The 14,127-nt window shown below is 39.2% G+C and overlaps 1 protein-coding gene across 1 annotated transcript in view; it reads right to left on the bottom strand.

The window, feature by feature from the left end:
• LOC107755216 (protein furry homolog-like) overlaps positions 1-13,642 on the bottom strand; it is an 88,873-nt gene extending 75,231 nt beyond the window's left edge. Inside the window, exon 1 of the mRNA XM_016571935.1 lies at positions 12,974-13,642. Within this exon, the coding sequence (XP_016427421.1) occupies positions 12,974-13,181 (208 nt within the window). The 5' untranslated portion in view covers positions 13,182-13,642. The remainder of the gene's footprint in view (positions 1-12,973) is intronic.
• Between the last annotated feature and the right edge of the window lie 485 nt (positions 13,643-14,127).

Genomic DNA, 14,127 nt, shown 5'->3' with positions numbered 1-14,127 from the left:
ATTATTATTGTCTTACTTTTTATTTTATTTTACAGAACAACAGTAAAATTACAATAGGCTACTAACATTTATGAATGTTGAGTTGTTGCTTTTTCTCGGCTTTTATTTTGGCAGAAACCCACAGGAAAATCTCAGTGCTTCTTTTTGTTGACAACAGCATGCAATGATTCTCATTATTCTCATTACGAATTTGGGAAGATGTTTGTCGCAAGTATCACAATGTCACATGCCTTTCACAAAAATGTCAAAAATGTTACTGAGCAACTGATGAGTAACAAGTTCAGTGCAGATTTTCCTCACGCTAGTTTGGACTTTGAACCCTGATGCCGCTAACTCGCGCAGTGCTGTCAGAATGCATGCAATTCGTGCGTGCATTAGAAAATATAACATTCAGCAGTTTATTTACTAATCGTTTGAGGTAATTTCGCGATTTCAATCATCATAGCCCACCTAGCTCGACGGTGGTGACAGCAGCGGCAATCCACCTGTCACTCAAGTGGCCACGCCCTTAATTATGCAGAACTTTAAGGCTTAATATAATTTAAACTGATGAGTTATAAAAAAAATCACCCCCCCTCACAGTTATCATGAAGGGCAAAATTAGCTATATAGACCAAAACCACTTTTTGTATCAGGCTGTAAACATATTTTTTTCTGCTGTAAAGTTGGCCATTTTAACATGGGGAGTCTATGGGACTGACTCCCTTTTGGAGCCAGCCTCTAGCGGCCAGTCGATGAATTGCAGTTTTAGTCACTTCCGTGTTGGTTTCACAAGAGAGACCGGAAGGTTGCCGCTTGCTTTGAACCCTGGCGCGAGCTCGTGCAGCACTGTCAGAATACATGCAATTCATGCGTGCATTAGAAAATATAATATTCTGCAGTTTATTTACTAATCGTTTGAGGCCATTTCGTGATTTCAACCATCATACAGTAGCCTAACCACCAGCATCAGCCACCTCTTCATCTCATCGGAGACATGTGATGCAGCACTAAACAGTCTCTCGCTGTCAGTGCTTCGTGCTTGTAATGATTTCTGCGTCTTTCTCTGATAGTTTTAAATACTTTCACACTGCCGACTTGTTTGCTGCATTAGTGCGTGCCTCTATTTGATCGCGTTAATCATTGTTCGGTACATATTATTCGGCCTTTTCGCTTATTCGACCAAACACCAAAAAAGATTTATTTGCTATTTTCGGCCGAATCATTTCGGTTGCTGAACATTTGGTGCATCCCTAATGCAGTACTAAACAGTCTCTCATTGTCAGTGCTTGTAATGATTTTTGCATCTTTCTCGGACAGTTTTAAATGATTCCACACTGCTGACATGTTTGTTGCATTAGTGCGCGCCTCTATTTGATCGCATCACGTCATTGTTTGGTACAATTTATTTGGTCTTTTCGCTTATTCACGAACACCGAAATAACTTTTGTTGCTATTTTCGGCCGAATAATTTCGGTTGCCGAACATTCGGTGCATCCCTAATATACACACACACACACACACACACACACATCTAATGTTTGCATATAAGGCATTATTTATTTTTTAGATCTCTCAATAGGAATTTAATTCAATTCAAGAATGGCTCCATGAAGAATCAGGTCATCTATAAGCAGAAACTCTGCAACCAGCATTTCCCAGAGCCACTTGACGTGCCATATGGGACAACGGTGAAAAAAACAGCATGAAGAGAGGCTGAAACTGATCCCACAGATATGGAAAAAGACATCTTGCGCTTTCGGCAGAGTTTCAACCATGATCCAATTATGATACAGCTATACTGAACTGTGCCATCCAATTGTGTAAAGGTAACGTAAGGTGGTTGGCGATACCCAGTTAAAAAAAATAACCATTCTCCATTTCCAAAGTCCTGTCACCTCTGATCACAAAGACATTAGACCATGACATCAGAGACCAGAGGCTCGGGACGAGATAAAAGAGTGCACACAGATTCCACTGATACCACTCACAATCTCTCTCTCCCCCCCCCCACCTCTTTTTCTCTATATCCGTCTCCTTCACCCTCTCTCTCCATCACTTGACTGTCCCTCCCTGCTGGAGTTATGCAAAGCGAGAAGGCAGCATTGTAAACAAACACTGGGTACAAAAGCCCGTATTGTGGAGACTGCAGCACAGAGTTTCCACTCCCACACACAAACATACGCACATGCACAGACAAACACATTATATGCAGTTACGCTCATGGATACGCTGAACAGAGCCGCTCCAATTGCTGGCTGAGTGAGTAAAAGATGCCATGTAATTAGTAAGAAAGCAAAAGACCACAATGACTTAAAGGGGTCATCGGATGCAAAATTCACTTTTGTTGTTGTTTTAACATAAATGTGTGTTGAAAGTGTGTGTACACATCCACCCTATAATGATAAAAATCCACCTAGTGGTTTTGTTAAAATCCCTATTTTAAAATCCCCTTTCTCAAATCAGGCTGTTCTGAGATTCCTGTCAGAATGACGTAGTTCTGCACAGGCCCCTCCCACGTTAGTTGATTGACAGTAATGTTTCAGCACAGACTGGGCTGCTGTCTTACCTTAAGACCCGCCCTGAGTAAGCTGAGAGCTGTCCCCATTGTGTTGACTCCGGTGCAGGGGAAGACAAGAACGTCTCCGATTAAGCGATTGAGGTGTTTTGTTGCTGGATGTAATAATGAACATAGCAGTCGTCATTTACTCCCGACATCTGAGCCGCTGAAGACGCAGAGGATTAAAGTTACTTTCGTTTTTGAAAGGAATGCGCCGATCTCCGATCTGCCTAAATGCCTTTAAGTTCACGTGAATCATTCATGATCCAGCTTCTTCTACAGAAGAAGTGAGTATAAGGGTTTTTTAATGAATCTTTGCAAATCGCCTTTCCTAATATGTGCTAGCTAGCAAGTTTCGCGGCTGAAGTTTACAGTCTGCTCGTCACCCCACGGAAGAGAGGGGCGGGGTGAGCAGAGCTCATTAGCATTTGAAGCAACACGGACTAGAACGGCTTTGCTGAAAACAGAGCTGATTTTGACAGGGTAAAAAGGGTGTTTTTTACACTACCATTGAGAAATTTTAACCAAAGTATGTTATAGACTTTTCATTAACACCCTAAAGAATCATATCAAATTGTGGAAAATGGGCATCCGATGCCCCCTTTAAGAATTCTGGAAAGGTCAGTTCTCAGTTTTCTGTTTCCACGCAATCTTAGAACTTCAACCTGTGGTGCTGATAGTCAGAAAAAAACTGATTGGAATGTTACTTTTAAACATTTCCTGTGAAAGTGAGCTCACTGTTTATCTCATGCACTGATCTGAGAACAGGTGTATGATGACAGAACATGACAATGCAACAAGAATGTTGTAATGACATTTAAGAAATAACTCTTTCCTAATAATACTATCTGTTTTTGTCCCTCTGCATTAAAGTAGTGTATCTCGGCACTTTTGTGTAAGTTAGGTTTGCTAACTGGCTGTTCCCGCATGCACCACACCCAGTAAAATAAGTCAGTCCAGAATCACATGATGGCCAAAGACTGTCATCTCTCTCTCTCAAATACACAGTTCAGGGTAAACAGTAGGATCCTGCTCAACACAGCAGGAATGCTGCTCTATTGTCAACAGGGTGCGACTGTCACCAACTACTTTAATATACAGCAAAATATGCAGAGTCAAATCCAACTCTAGTAGTGGTTAATCTATATTTAATTTATACAGTGAACACTATGCAGTGTTATTTTTATTACATTTCTGCATTTGAATACTACCAACCGCTCTGAACAGACACATACTCATAAAATTATGACAAAATACCCATCTCTACCATCATTCAGGTAAACGCAGTCAGTTTGCTGTGGTATCAAAGAAGTACTTCGCTTTAAGTAATAAATGGAAAGCAAGTTAAATTAAAATATTTTTCTTTTCTTGCTGATCCGAAAAAATGATCGAAAAATGACCGTGGGTCAAAAACCGTAATGTGATCCGAACCGTGAGATTTGTGATCCGTTGAACCACTAAACTCTAGGCTTACTAGATCAGATTCTGAGCAAGACATAAACATACCAATTCAAACTTAACCCCAGGTTTACGATCACTAAATCAGATTCTGATCCAGATAAGAAACACATCAAACTCTATCCCGTCCAGTATATAAACCATATTCTTATCCAGATCAAACCCCATCCCAGGTTTATAGTCACTAAACCAGATTCTGATCCAGATCAAAATTACGCTCAAATAAATCAGATTCTGATACAAATTAAAAATATTCTCAAACCCCATCCCGGTTGTACAGTATCTGCAACAAATTCTGATCCAGATCAAAAACATATGAAATCAAACCCTAACCTAGACAATATCTAAACCAGATTCTAATCCAGATCAAACCCCATCCTAGGTTTACGGTCACTAAATCAGATTCTGATACAGATAAAGAAACACATCAACTCAAACTCTATCCCATCCAGTATATTCATTCTAACCCAGATCAAACCCCATCCCAGGTTTACAGTCACTAAATCAGATTCTGATCCAGATCAGAATTACGCTCAACTAAATAAGGTTCTGATACAGATCAAAAATATTCTCAAACCCCATCCCGGTTGTAGGGAGTAACTACAACATATTCTGATCCATATCAAAAACATATCAAATCAAACCCAAGCCTAGACAGTATCTAAACCAGATTCAAATCCAGATCAGCACATTTATCCTCATTCAAATCTAATGCAGCAAATAGACGGAAAGAAGAAACAGGCACTCTGTTCAGAGATCAGATGCTGATGTTTCAGAAGACAGACTGTAAGTGCTTTTGGACAGTGTGCAGAGCATACACTGATGGACAGACGGTCTGAAGGCCTTTCAATCTCATGAGGCCACAGTGAAAGTGCATTTCCTGTACTGTGCATTATAGCACCCAGTATTGGGAAAAGGAGAGCCAAAAAAGGAATAAGGTGGAAAGAGGGTGAATGATAGAGAAGGAAAGAAAGGAGAGGGACAGGGAGAAAGAGAGACTGATCAATACGAACAGTAATTCTATCTGAGGTTGTACTATTTGCTGAAGTTTTTAGCAGACAGAGCAAAGCAGGTTCCCTTGTGTGAAACTGTATCTCCCATGATGCAAAGTCCAGACAACAGCTGTGCAGAGAAGTTATAGCACAAACTTGAACTTACTTCCCTCTAATAAACATGAGACAGTCCTTTTTAAGGATCTTAACAACTTTATTTTACTAGAGGTAAAATGATTACCTGTAAAAAAAATAAATAAATAGCAAACAGTACAATTCTTGTAAGGAATCATCTAAGGTTTAGATGTTTAAATCAAAGTTCATCTTATGTGTAATGCCGCCTATGAATATAAATTGTGTAATTAAATGTTCATGAATTGTAAGGTGTCCATTTGAGTAATGTAAGACACTGAATTTAATTTTACAAAAACGAAAAGGAGACTGTGTGGTACTGACATACAGTCAATGATATCAATGTGTTGTATTTTTGATGCAAATTGTTCTTTTTTGGTCAAAACATCCATTCAAACCTGTGATCACAGTACTTTAACACAAACTGTGAGAAATTTCAGCAGATATGTTACCAAATCTGATTTGGCCACAAGACTACATTGTTTCCAGTAATGTTGGAAGCCAAGTGTTGATGAATTAGCATGAACCACTTGGTGTTCAGGAGTCTGTCCCACACTGAAACATTTCAGCTGAATCCTAACACTGTATCAGCAGCAGTGCAAGCTAGGACACTGCACACCTTGCCAGGAACAAGCACACCTGTCAGCACCAAAGCAACAAACACACTCTGCAGAGAGAGACATTATTGCAAAGTGGTGAAACCCAGTGTGTTGGAGTGAGAGAAAGAGGCACATCGGGCATGCTAGCCTAACATTTCCACTGATCACACCTCTGAGTCAGCAGAGACACACACATCAGCACCAGATCTCTATAACACCCTCCATCCCAAAAACTGACAAAACACTGCTAAATACAGTACGCTGAGTCATGAGAGAGAAGGAAAGAACAAAGAAACAAACTAAGCAGGAAAAGAGGACAAAAGTAAAAATGCAAGAAAGAACAAGAAACAAGTGAAAGAATAAAAGAGAAACACAAAAAGTGAGACCAAATGGAAGGGACTGAAGGAAAGAATGAAAGAATTAAGGTATGAATGAGCAAAAGTAAAACAAGAAAATGAAAAAAGCAGCAATAAAGCAAGCAAAAGAACAAATGAGTGAACGGTGGGCAAATAAGCAAAGGGAAAAGTAAACAAACAAATGAGAGCAAAAAGGGACAGAAACAAAAGGACAACCAAAATAAAGAGGGCGAATGAACAAAAGGAATTGAAAGAGAAAGTGAACCAAAATGTGAAAATTAATATAAAATGAATCATAACAATCAAAAAAATTAAAGTAAAAGAACAAGAGAAAGAACAAAAAAGCAGCAATGCGTACAAAAAACTAGAGCAAAAGAGTGAATGAATGGGAACTAAAGCACAACCGAATTAAAGGAATAGTTCACCCAAAAATGAAAATTTTGTCACGATTTACTCACCCTCATGTCGTTCCAAACCTGTACAAGTTTCTTTCTTATGTTGAACATAAATGATGATATTTTGAAGAATGCTGGTAATCAAACAGTTGACGGTCCCCATTGACTTCCACAGTATTTATTTCCCTACAACGGGAGTCAATGGGGACAAAAAACTGTTTGGTTCTTCAAAATTCTTCAAAATACCTTCTTTTGTGTTCAACATAAGAAAAAAACCTAAACACGTTTGGAACGACATGAGGGTGAGTAAATTTGAACTATTCCTTTAAAGAGGGTGAACGAACAAAAGAGCAATAAAAAAAATAGTAAAACAAAAAGGAATGAATGAACAAACAATTAAAAAGGAAAGTAAAACATGAAAAAGAATGAGATAATGAAAAGAGAATGAAAGCAGCAATGAACTAACAAACAAATGCAAAGGAACCAATGAATAAAAGGGAGTGAAAAAGCAAACAAGCAAAAGGGCACTAAAGGGCACAAGAGCGAAAGAAATGAAGGAGATAAATACAATGCATTGCTGATGAACTGTTTATTTTGTCAGCTTTGTCAACTACAGTGTTCAACTTTATGAACCGTTTGCAAGTGTGACCTGTTCTTAACTTGCATTTCTGCTCATCCAGTCCTGATTATAAATCACATGCTGCATGACAGAAAACACCACATGCACAAGCACTCATTTTTCCAAGATAAACTTCCATTGCCGTTTAATGAAGTGAAGTCCGATCACATGACTGCTGTAGCAGAGAGAGAGAGAGAGAGAGAGAGTGTGAGAGAGAGAGGGTGTGGCTGGAGCGCTACTGTGTCTGTTTGACTGTGATCACTGATTCCAGATCAGCGGCCCTGGAAAGTCCTTGAGGGGACCAATATTAGACACATAACATACTGCAGACTCGCCATATCCTTCCTCATGTGCACGCAGCAACAACCAGACCAGGAACACAATAAAGCAGCAGAGAACATCAGTTATGTAACGCACTGAAGAGGGCAGGTCTATGTGATTGTGTCTGTAAAGCTGCCTTCCAGCTGAAGAAACAGGTTGAGCTGGGGATGGGCACTACCCTACCAAATAGAAAAATGTTCCTGCCAAACCAAATAAAAAGAAATGGCAACAGTAGCTGGGTTTCCATCACCCTGCTTTTATGCGCATTTTGAAGTATCGCATCAGAATTGAGTGATGGAAACGCTGAATTTCAAATAGAAATGCCTTAATTCGCAAAAAAGTTTACACGCTCGCTTGAGGTGGTTTTTGACTTGTGCGAAGAAGGGTTAATGTGAATAATGGGAGATGGAAATGCATTTTGAGAATAAATTCCTCCAAGCGCATCAAAAAAAGGTCATGTGACTTTGCGCTATGGGACGGCAAATCCTGACTAACCAGTGGACCGATCTTGTTCCACAGTGTCAACGGTGCGTGCGGGGGCTGCAGCCCCCTTAGCTGGGGAACGTGCCAGGAACTCCACAAACCTCTCAAAAGATACATGATTGCATCCTAGCATGCTCCAGGGCATAATTTAATAAGTCCTTCAGCGCGGAGTCATTATAGCCCAGCACCTCTGCCGCATTCCTGAACTCCACGGCAAACTCCCTCAGCTCGGTCCCTCGTTGACGGAGGGAGCTCAGGGTCTCCAGCTGGAGTATGCGCTGGTAGAGGGGGTTGGAGAGAGTAGAGACCGGTAGGCGGTGTGAGCCCATTCTCCGCTGAGTCCCCATGTTGGCTGATCCGTTCTGTCATTGCAGGAGAAATGGTTATTTATTTTGATAATAAAAATGAAACAAAAATAAACTCAAACCACCCCGAAGGGGAAAAACAGACAAGGCAGGCCTAAAGCTGCACACATGCAGACACGAAACACACACAATGAGAAATGACGGATCAGCACAGGATTACAGACACCAGGAGAATAAATGGGAAACCAAACGAGGAGGCTAACGAGGGAGACACAGGTGGAGCAACTTAAACTATAATGAGGTAACAAGATGGGAGGGGCAAGACAATAGACAGGAGAGAGCACATGGCAACAAACAAACACAACACAAGCCATGTGCTCACAGAACACAGTCATCTGGTGGCCCTCCTGGGAAAACCCGCTGAAGACCGTGACACACAGCATCTGAAATGTTGTTATGATCATTCGGAAATGCTCGAGCAAAGTCTGACATCAAAGTATTTCTGTATAGTTGCCTCCCAGAACTGTTAAACGACTGCGTTCCCAAACAGCAGCATCCACCTCCGAAAGCAATAACCGCATTCATTGTGTTTCGTCTGCTCGTTCTGAGGTGCAAGTAATTTATTATATAGGAAAATTATTATATTCAGTAGCTTCTCCTACTTTTCTTAGTGATGTATAGTGCCAGTTTATCAGGAAGTGATGATTTTGTTCTCTTTGACTCGTTGGATGGAAACGGTGCTTGTTCGCAAACGTTTTGTGTGACATTCCAATTTTGCGCACAAGTTAAATTCGCAACTTTGGATGGAAACCCGGCTACTGACTCATTCAATATCCATTCAGAATCAAATCAAAGCGATTAATGAGAATATGCCTCTTGAGCTTCAGGGTTCAACTACAGGCTAAAATTAAAGAGGTGGTTGATTATTTGTAAATCTATTACTAGTTACTGCAAAGGAAAATTGTCCAATAATTAAAACAATGAGATAAATTTGAGAGACTTTTGAAAGGTTCACCCTGTCTAAATACAATGAGAGCTGTTTGTGTAACAACTAATTCAATAAAATCATTAATGTAAGTAATCAACAACTATTTCTTTATCAATTATCGAGACTTTGTGCTGTGCAGAGAACTTACAAGCATTCTGTCCTGACAGCGAGTGATTAACTGCTGTTGTCATTATTAAACCGCAAATACATGTGTGCGTGTGGGTCATATGCACATGCCAGTCAATCAATGCAGCACCACAGAAAGAGTGCATCATAATTAAAAAAATAAACACTGTTAAACATTCAAGTTAAGCTTTAAATAACCAAAATGAAACTTTAAATTTTAAATGCAACTCAATTATATATTTATAACATACTGAAAATGAACAGTTAACTCTTGCTAACTACTTTTTTAACAGTTGTTGTGAATTCTTTCATTTCAAATCACTTTATATTTGTAACTTTTACATTTTTTTAAACCACTTTTGCAGACAGTGTATATCATTTTATACACTATTGTTCAAAAGTTTAGGGTCAGTATTTTTTTGTTCCTTTTTTGAAAGAAATTAATATTTTATTTAGCAAGGATGCACTAAATAGATCATAAGTGACAGTAAAACATTTATAATGTTACAAAATATTTATATTATTTCAAATAAATGCTTTCTAATCTTTGGTTTCCACAAAAACATTAAGCACAACTGGCTGATGAGAATTCAGGAATAATTACATTTGAAAATTTAAAACAGAAAACAGTTGTAATAATATTTAACATTTTTATAGCATTTTGATCAAATAAATGCAGCATTGGTGAGCATTAGAGACTTATTTCAAAAAAGCCACAAACTGTTGAAAGGTAGGATATACACTTATTTTTGCACATTGTTTAACCCCTTAACTGTCACCCCCCATTTTTTAAAATAGGCATGAAAGTGCACTATCCAAACTTAAATTGTTGTAATTTATGAACACTTTGGAATACAGACCTAAGGTTGGTCTCTTTCTAAAGAAGAAAATCAGCAGATTATTGCAAAAGATTAAAGTATCAAAAAGTTATAGAAGTTAAATTTTACTGTAAATAAAATGCACTATATTAATTTTATTTTATATATAATAAATATTTTACATAACAGGTTTTACTCTAAAATTGGTATAAAATTAAAGCCTTATGTCTAAACAAGTTATGTTCCAAATTTGAAGTTGATATGAAAAAAATTGAGGCTCTTGTCATATTTTATTTAGGGCGTTATACCACAAACAGCCACTGGGTGCCATCCAAACTCCAGTGAATTTTTTTTAATGCATTTTTCTGTCACAAATGTCTAGATTTCTCTGTCAATATTACTTCTAATATAAACTCTAATATAAATATATACTTCTAATTAAAATAACCACCATATATGGAATCCTGAGACTCAGACCTTTCCAATTATATGTTTTTTGTCAAGATTATAAAAAGGTTTGATTCTAAAAGATCGTAATGCATTTTGTAATATGACACTTGACACTGCCCACGAAGGGGGAGGAGACCGCCAAAAGATTTTAAAGTACCATTTCCATGGTAACGCAATGTTCGATTTCAAAATGGTTTTCACAGGATGAATCTTGGGCTTCTAAGCTTTCAAATGATACATAATTTATGATTATTACTAAAAGATTTGATGGAGAAAAAGGACAACAACAAAAAAGAGCACCAAGTGTGGGTGGGACAGTGACAGGGGAGATGCAGAACATCAGATTAATTGAAATATTAATTCAACAAATTGAGTGATACCTAGTTGCAGTATCTTAAAAATATATAGTTACTTGAATAAGAATGACTGGTGTGGAGCATTTAAACACATTTGGGAACATGAGCATGTCCTGGCAGGCACATTTAAAACCCAAATCCTCACCTGAACACTCAAGACTCATCAATTTGGGAAGAGCGAGGTGTGGTTTGGTTGCAATGTAAACACCAACAAACACACACACATACTGACTACTACCCATGTTATAACTTTATCAGCACATACTGAGAGAAGCTCAGGCGTCAACCTTCGAAGGACACAGAAAAAAACTCTTGGTCCAGTTTGAACTGGTGTTTTCCATCATATTTGAATGCGTGGTGGTCAATTTGCATTTTGAATGCAGAGTCACATGCAGTGATGCAACATCACACTCCCCACACTGTTTTCCTGTAACCAAGGAACTGACATACCAAGAAGAGTGGTCGTAGTTGGATCAGCCGTGAATGACACACAAAGATCCTCATTTATCCCCATATGACCCTGTCGGGGAGATGTGCTGCTGAAGCTTCAATACATTTATGGTCACAAACACATTCATCTGCTTCCAGCAGCCAAGTTATGAGCGTGTCAACAAACACTGTATTCCCTGATTAAATGCAGAACCGTATACAACTTAACAATCAGTCTCTTTTCACAAAACAAAGACTTCCTTAACTTTCACACAAGCACCCGGGGTCAACTTTGTTTTTCTTTTTAGTACATTGGCCTAAAAATTCACTTCATAATCTGACAGATTTCCAAATTAAACTGGACATGCGACAGGAAAGAATTAGGGTGTAACTTTATCCATCGGGAATTGACTAGATGAATGGATCATTAAAAGCAGTCTATATATGTGACGCATGTTGGTTAGTGTGAAGAGCCTTGTGACAGACGCATTTGATGAAAGATTAGTCATTATTTCTTTTAAATAATATGCACCAATAAATCCATAACCAAATTGGGCACTTTAAGAGTCAATTTTGATCTGAAGAGCATTGTATTTCTCCAGTTAGCAGTGCCGGCTTGACATTATCTTTAGTCTACATACACTACTGTTCAAAAGTTTAGAGTCAGTCCCATATTTTATGTTTTTGAAAGAAGTCTCTTATGCTCACCAAAGCTGCATTTATCTGACCAAAAATACAGTAAACATTGTAATGTTGTGATATATCATTACAATTAAAAATAGCATTGCCTCCATTTGAATATATTTTCAAATGTAATTTATTCCTGTTATGGCTGAATTTTGAGCAGCCATTACTATAGTCTTCAGTGTCACATGATCCTTCAGAAATCATTCTTATATGCTGATGCTCAAATTTTTTTATTATCAATCGAAAACAGTTGTGCTTGATAGTGACATATTTTGATAAAAATCTTTCATATTATAAACGGTCACTTTTAATCAATTTAATATGTTCTTGCCAAAATAAAATATAATTTTTTGTTAATAATAGTAATAATAATATCATTAATAATAATAATGTTATTACTAACGCCTTTAATTTTGAATGGTAGCGTAAGTGTTAAAACCTCAGATATGGCGTCTTCATGATTAACACATTATTTTGAGTCTTGCTGTCATAGCTCAAGGTTGGAAATAGCGATGCTAACAATAACTCACTTTGACAAATACATCATTGTAGTCATGTTTCAAAACAATACCAACCTGGTTCAGTGCCAATAAACTCAGAGTGATGAGATTATTTTACTCATGACAATACTGCTCCCTTTCTGCATTTGTATTGCATAAAATACTTTAAAGTTCCTGGTTTTATAACAACTCTCAATATTTGAATAATTCTCACTAATGACCAACTTCGCAAACAGTTTGGTTACACAAAGTATTTGCATACTCCCTCTTGTCTGCGATTTATCTTATATCACAGCTGAATAAACAAAAATGGTGCAAACACACACCTTGCACACACACCTCCTAATCAAACAGTCTCCTCTCTGCAACACAGTTAAAATCCTGTTTGAATACCCATCACTTCCTCTTTCCTGACGGTACCTTTGGCACGATGTCGTTGAAGACGGACAGCCGGCCGGCTAGTCAGACTGGATCCATCATGCTCCTCTTCATTGGCCTGTGAAACCAGCCTCTTCATCCTCAGCAAGCGAGGGCCGGTCTCCCGCGGCCACACTCCCCCCACGTCCGTCGCCGGCAGCCCGCCATCCCCGGAGATGACCGTGGGAACGAGGCTCTTGAGGAATTCCATGTTTGCACTGTGACACTTTCACTCTAGGCGCCTGTGCGGGCGCACAGTGACGGCCCTGCCACCCACCATCACCTCTGAGGAATCAGGCCGTCTGTGACCAGAGAGACGACCGCAGAACAGCTCCTCCACCCAAGGAAAACCACAGCTAGTCAAACTTGGACTTCACCACAGGTTCCTCTTTGTCGTGTCCGTTAAAACTAGAAGTGTCTATATACACACACAAGCACCCAGATGAAGTGGAGATGATCTCTCACTGTAATGCAGAAGCTGTCGACGGTAGATCCAAGATGAGGTACAAGTGAGCACCTGTAGATCCAGCCGCTGAGTTCTTTCACCTGCCCATACTCCACATGCCACAGGCCAGCTGTGAGCACTTCGCAAAGCGTAACCTAAAGTTCACTTGAGCGTTCACACAGCCAGAGACCAACCTTACTACCTGTCTGTTCATGCAGGATGGACTGAACACTTTGATGTGATGATTTGACAACAGTAGGCGGAGCCTTTCAGCTCGAGTGTGTTATCTGGGGGGAGCAAGGACGTGTCCAACGGGAGATAATGTACGCCTGGGAGAGCATCCAATCAAAACACAGCTGCTACCAACCACGCCCAGACGTTTCTCCTTTCTAAAAGAAGGGAGGGAGGAAGACTCATCTGTCTGTGATGGCTAGGGAGTGCATAACAAAAAGTGAGAAGGCGTGGCGTCTTCAGTGTGCTGCTGTGCTCTGATAAGTTTTATCAGGTTTAAAACTAGAGCTGCTCTTCACATTCCCCTCTTACGCACACATACACAATTCTATCTATAACTTCCCTTACATATTTCCCTTCCACTGGATGAAAAAAAAGGATCAAATAATACCTCACAAGGTATGCTGTCAAACAGTTGAAATGTCTCCCGCCCACACACACTGATGGTTTCACTTCCAGTTTACAGCAGGGCAGTGGGTGA

The sequence above is a fragment of the Sinocyclocheilus rhinocerous genome, unplaced genomic scaffold (genome assembly GCF_001515625.1).
Source record: "Sinocyclocheilus rhinocerous isolate Xijiao unplaced genomic scaffold, SAMN03320098_v1.1 scaffold562, whole genome shotgun sequence".
Taxonomy (NCBI): Eukaryota; Metazoa; Chordata; class Actinopteri; order Cypriniformes; family Cyprinidae; genus Sinocyclocheilus; species Sinocyclocheilus rhinocerous.
Note: the sequence above shows the minus strand (reverse complement) of the source record. Positions and strands in the feature narration are given on the sequence as shown.